We start from the raw sequence: 4614 nt of genomic DNA, 5'->3' as shown, positions 1-4614 counted from the left end.
CCCTCCTCGCTCCCCCCAGCGGCTGAGTTCAAAATTTAAATATAGTATCCAATCAGTTTCGAGAGATCTGATCAAAACATCCAGGTAGTCGAAGCTGGGGAAAGAAAAAAAAAAATCCAAGCGCTGTCCTATGACGTAAAGCCCTGCAGTCACCTCCAGTGCACCACTCTAGGACGGGACCCCATCACCACGCAGCACTGCACTTTGCACATGCGCTCTCGCCGTCCAGTGCCAGAAGGCGGGCGCCTTCTCTGCCCTCTCGGCACCCTTACTTCCGGGGCTTCGGTAGCGAGGTTTCCTGTCCGTCAGCTTCCTGCCGGAAGTGCGGAAGGCAGTCCATTCGGTGGTTTGGCTGCATCTTCGATGGCGGGATTTGGGCATTTGTGGAGTGCGGATTGCTAGCGTGCACACGTGGATGTAAATCTAACTTTGTGGGAGCTGCAGCGTGCACGGAGGCGTGTTGCTAGTGTAAGTTCACACGTGCCCCCGATCCCCGCGTGGGAGGACCGGTGCAGTCACTTTAACTTCACGCTTCCCGCCCGGCTCGTTTGAAAAGACGTTCTAGTGGGACCCTCACGTGTACCCTGGTGCCTCTGTCTGAGTCTCCACGGACGTAGGATGAAGGGTAGACAGGGCCTTAGGTCGCTTTCGGATCTTTTGTTTGGGGTTTTTTGAGACGTTCTCACTGTGATTGTGAGCTGGCTAGCCGGAACTTGCTGTGTAGACTAGTCTGGCCTCGAACTTGCAGCCGTCTTCCTAACTCTGTCCGTGAGTGTTGAGATTACAGATGTGCCCCGACACGACCAGCTTTTATTTCTTTCTGTGTAGCCCGAGGTGACTTCACCTTTTTTTGAATTTAGTTGTATGTCGGTTGTTTTCGTTTGAGCCACGTAGCTGGGGGAGGAGGGGCATGGTGATTAAATGCCCCTGGTCTTATTTAAGAAGACAGACAGTAAGTTCCAGAACAAGAGGTTGCACAGCTGCCTCAAGATGACATAGGGAACTTCTAGAGGGTTCAGAACTTGAACCTGGGATGGTTGTGCCGTATCTCGGTGGCCAGAGTTCCGGCCATCCGTTCTTGGAACTGGCTGTATAAACAGATGTCCAAAGTTCGGAATGCGTAAGTCTTGATTTCAAGGCCAATGCCACAGCAAGTCAGTTGTGCCACACTACCAACCACTCCAGGGTATAGACAAGTGTACCTCTTCCAGGTGTGTCCCGGGCTTCTGATTGGAAGATCTGTTTCCAGCTCTGTCGTCTGGGACCGAATTAGAGGCATCATGGAGGCCCCACCAGTCACCATGATGCCAGTCACTGGGGGCACCATTAACATGATGGAGTACCTCCTGCAGGGTAAGTGAACCGGGGAGCTTGCATTGCCAAGTTTTCTTTTTCTTTTCCTTTTTTTCTGGCCAGAGTAAGTAGAGATAAAGTTAACAAGGACAACCCCACAGTTTCTGTCGACCAGTAAGTAACTGTTTAAAAGGAGGTAGGGTGGTAAGATGGCTCAGTGGTCAGAAATTTACCTGCAGACCAGGCCGGCCTCAGGTGCCTGGGATTATAGGTACGCAGCACACCACTTGTTAACTTCTATTTATTTGTTTGTTTGTTTGTTTATTTATTTTCGGCAGGGTTTCTCTGTAGTTTTGGTACCTGTCCTGGATTTCTATCTGTAGACCACGCTGGCCTGAACCTCACAGAGATCAACCTGGCAGTGCTGGGATTAAAGGCGTGTGCCACCACCTCCCTGCTCTTTCTTTCTTTTTTTTTTTAATAATTTATTTTTATTTTTGTGCATTGGTGTTTCGCCTGCATAGGCAGATACAAGTAGATCCCCCAGTTCAAGGCCAGCCTGGTCTACAGAGCAAATTCCAAGATAGCCAGGGCTAGACAGAGAAACCTTGTCTTGAAGAAACAATAAAGAAAGAAAACTCGCGCTGGAGAAATAGCTCAGCAGTTAAGAGCACTGGCTACTCTTCCAGAGGAGCCGGGTTCAATTCCCAGCACCTATATGGCAGCTCACAGCTGTGTGTAACTCCAGTTCCAGGGAATCAGACACCCTCACACCATTGCACATAAAATAAAGTTAAATAAATATTTAAAAAAGAAAGAAAGAAAGAAAACTGGCTGTGGGCTGGCAAGAGAGCTTAGTGCAGAAGGGTGCATCTTAGTCACTGTTCCGTTTCCTGGTACCATGACCAAGGGCAACGCTGATAAAGAAAGCTTTGTTTGTTTGTTTGTTTTTCGAAACAGGGTTTCTCTGTGTAGTTTTGGTGCTTGTCCTGGATCTCACTCTGTAGACCAGGCTGGCCTTGAACTCACAGAGATCCACCTGAGTTCTGGGATTAAAGGCCTGCGCCACCGCCACCCAGCAAAAGAAAGCATTTGCTGCAGGCTTGCTCACAGCTCAGAGGTTTGCATCATGGTGGGGAGCATGGCAGCAAGCAGGCAGCAGCTGAGAAGCATAGCCTGATCCACCAGCAGAGAGAAAGACATTGGGCCTGGAGTGGGCTTTTGAAAACTCAAAGCCCACTCTTGGTGACATACCTCCTCCAACAAGGACATGCCTCCTAATCCTTCCCTATTCAGTCCATCAACTAGGGACAAGACCTTCAAATATAAGAGCCGATGGGGACAATTTTCAAACCACGAGAGGGCACTGGCCGTGAAGCCCTACATCCCAAGTTCAGTCTATGGGACCCACGTGGTGGAGGGAGAGAATCAGTAGAATCCCATGAATTGTTCATATGAAACCATGCATAGAACTATTAATTTATTTATCTTTTACTAGTTTCACGACCCTTACTGAGCCAGAGCTCATTGTCTTTTTTACCTCTTCAGGAAGTGTTTTAGACCACAGTTTGGAAAGTCTTATCCATCGCCTTCGTGGTTTGTGTGACAACATGGAGCCCGAGACTTTCCTCGATCACGAGATGGTATTTCTTCTTAAGGGCCAGCAGGCCAGCCCGTTTGTTCTAAGGGCCCGGCGCTCCATGGACAGGGCAGGGGCACCCTGGCACCTGCGTTACCTGGGACAGCCAGAAATGGGAGACAAGAACCGCCACGCTTTGGTGCGCAACTGTGTGGACATTGCCACATCCGAGAACCTCACAGACTTCTTGATGGAAATGGGCTTCCGCATGGACCATGAGTTTGTCGCCAAAGGACACTTGTTCCGTAAGGGCATCATGAAGATTGTGGTGTATAAGATTTTCCGACTCCTGGTCCCCGGGAATACAGACAGCACAGAGGCCCTGTCGCTCTCCTATCTTGTGGAGTTAAGTGTGGTCGCACCAGCTGGGCAGGACATGGTCTCTGACGACATGAGGAACTTTGCGGAGCAGCTCAAGCCTCTGGTTCACCTGGAAAAAATAGACCCCAAAAGGCTTATGTGATGAAGAAGGTCTGTCCTCACCTGGAGGTGAAAGATCTCCTGAGTGCCTCAGTTCACTGTTGCCAGGCAGCCTGACCCCCTTCAGGAAGATGGGTGGTGAGGATTTGGTTCCCTTGAACTGTCCTTCATATGGGAATTTCTTTTTTTTCTCTTATTGGTGACAGGGTCTTACCATGTAGCCCTGGCTCACCTGGAGCTCACTACATAACTAGCTAGCCTGGAACTTAGTTTCCCTACGTGTCTGCCTAAGTGCCTGTGTTAAAGGATCTCCTTACCAAGTTTCATTTCCTTGATAGTCTTTTCCAAATAAAGACCCAGGATAGCATGGAGATTTGTTCAAGTCCTGTCTCCAGTGAAAGAGAGGGAACTGGAACATGCTGGCTTTTCAGAGGAAGATGTCAAAAGCAACTCTGATAATTGTTTTGTCTTGTCTTTTTTTTTTTTTTTAAAATTCTTATATTTATTTTTTGTCTTCATATGTTTTTATTTGTTCTGTTTTACCATTTATATATAAGGTTTGGAACAGTGTTGTGATCTGGCATTGTATGGTAATAAAGACAGAAAAGAAACAATTGCAATTCTGATCCTTATTAACTTTTTACTATTATTATTACTTAACTTCTTGACTATTTACTATTATTATATTACCGTTTTACTATCGTTGTTATTGTGTATGATGGGTGTGGGCACACCTGTGCAGGACCTGAGGCCTCCAGGACGCACATGGTGCAAGGAGAGAACTGCCTTGTGCGTTGTCCTACTCCGTCTCCACATGCTGTGACGACTCCTCCTGTACGTGTGCACACGTACACACGAAATAAACATAATAAAAAGTGCTTTAAGGAGCTAGTGGCTGGAGAGATGGTTTAGCTGTTAATGAGCACCAACTGTTCTTGCAGAGGACCCAGGCTCAGTTCCCAGCACCTACTTGGTACTCACAGCCTTCTGTAACTCCAGTTCTAGAGGATCTGGTGCCCACTTCTGAACTACACGGGCACCAGGCACACACAGTACACAGACATGTTCAGGCAAAACACTGTACACATAAAACAAGTAAATCTTTTTTTTAAGAATTCAATTTATTTCATGTGCATTCATGTTTTGCCTGCATGTATGTCTGTGTGAAGGTGTCCAGTTCCCTGAAATTGGAGTTATAGGCAGTTATGAGCTGCCATGTGAGTGCTGGGAGTTGAACCCGGGTCATCTGGAAGAGCAGTCAA

At 47.7% G+C, this 4614-nt stretch overlaps 1 protein-coding gene across 2 annotated transcripts; it reads left to right on the top strand.

Annotated features, from left to right (window-relative positions):
- Positions 1–297: 297 nt before the first annotated feature.
- Med18 (mediator complex subunit 18) lies at positions 298–3972 on the top strand. Of its 2 annotated transcripts, none has more exons than XM_037203018.1 (3): positions 298–417; positions 1212–1353; positions 2842–3972. In XM_037203018.1, the coding sequence occupies exons 2-3, from the start codon at positions 1281–1283 to the stop codon at positions 3393–3395; spliced, it is 627 nt and encodes a 208-aa protein (XP_037058913.1). In that variant the 5' UTR covers positions 298–417; positions 1212–1280; the 3' UTR covers positions 3396–3972. The 2 variants fall into 2 exon arrangements, with proteins under 2 accessions (XP_037058913.1, XP_028744001.1); XM_028888168.2 differs by having other exon boundaries at positions 298–468.
- The last annotated feature ends 642 nt before the right edge of the window (positions 3973–4614 follow it).

This window comes from Peromyscus leucopus, chromosome 2 (assembly GCF_004664715.2).
Source record: "Peromyscus leucopus breed LL Stock chromosome 2, UCI_PerLeu_2.1, whole genome shotgun sequence".
Taxonomy (NCBI): domain Eukaryota; kingdom Metazoa; phylum Chordata; class Mammalia; order Rodentia; family Cricetidae; genus Peromyscus; species Peromyscus leucopus.
Note: the sequence above shows the minus strand (reverse complement) of the source record. Positions and strands in the feature narration are given on the sequence as shown.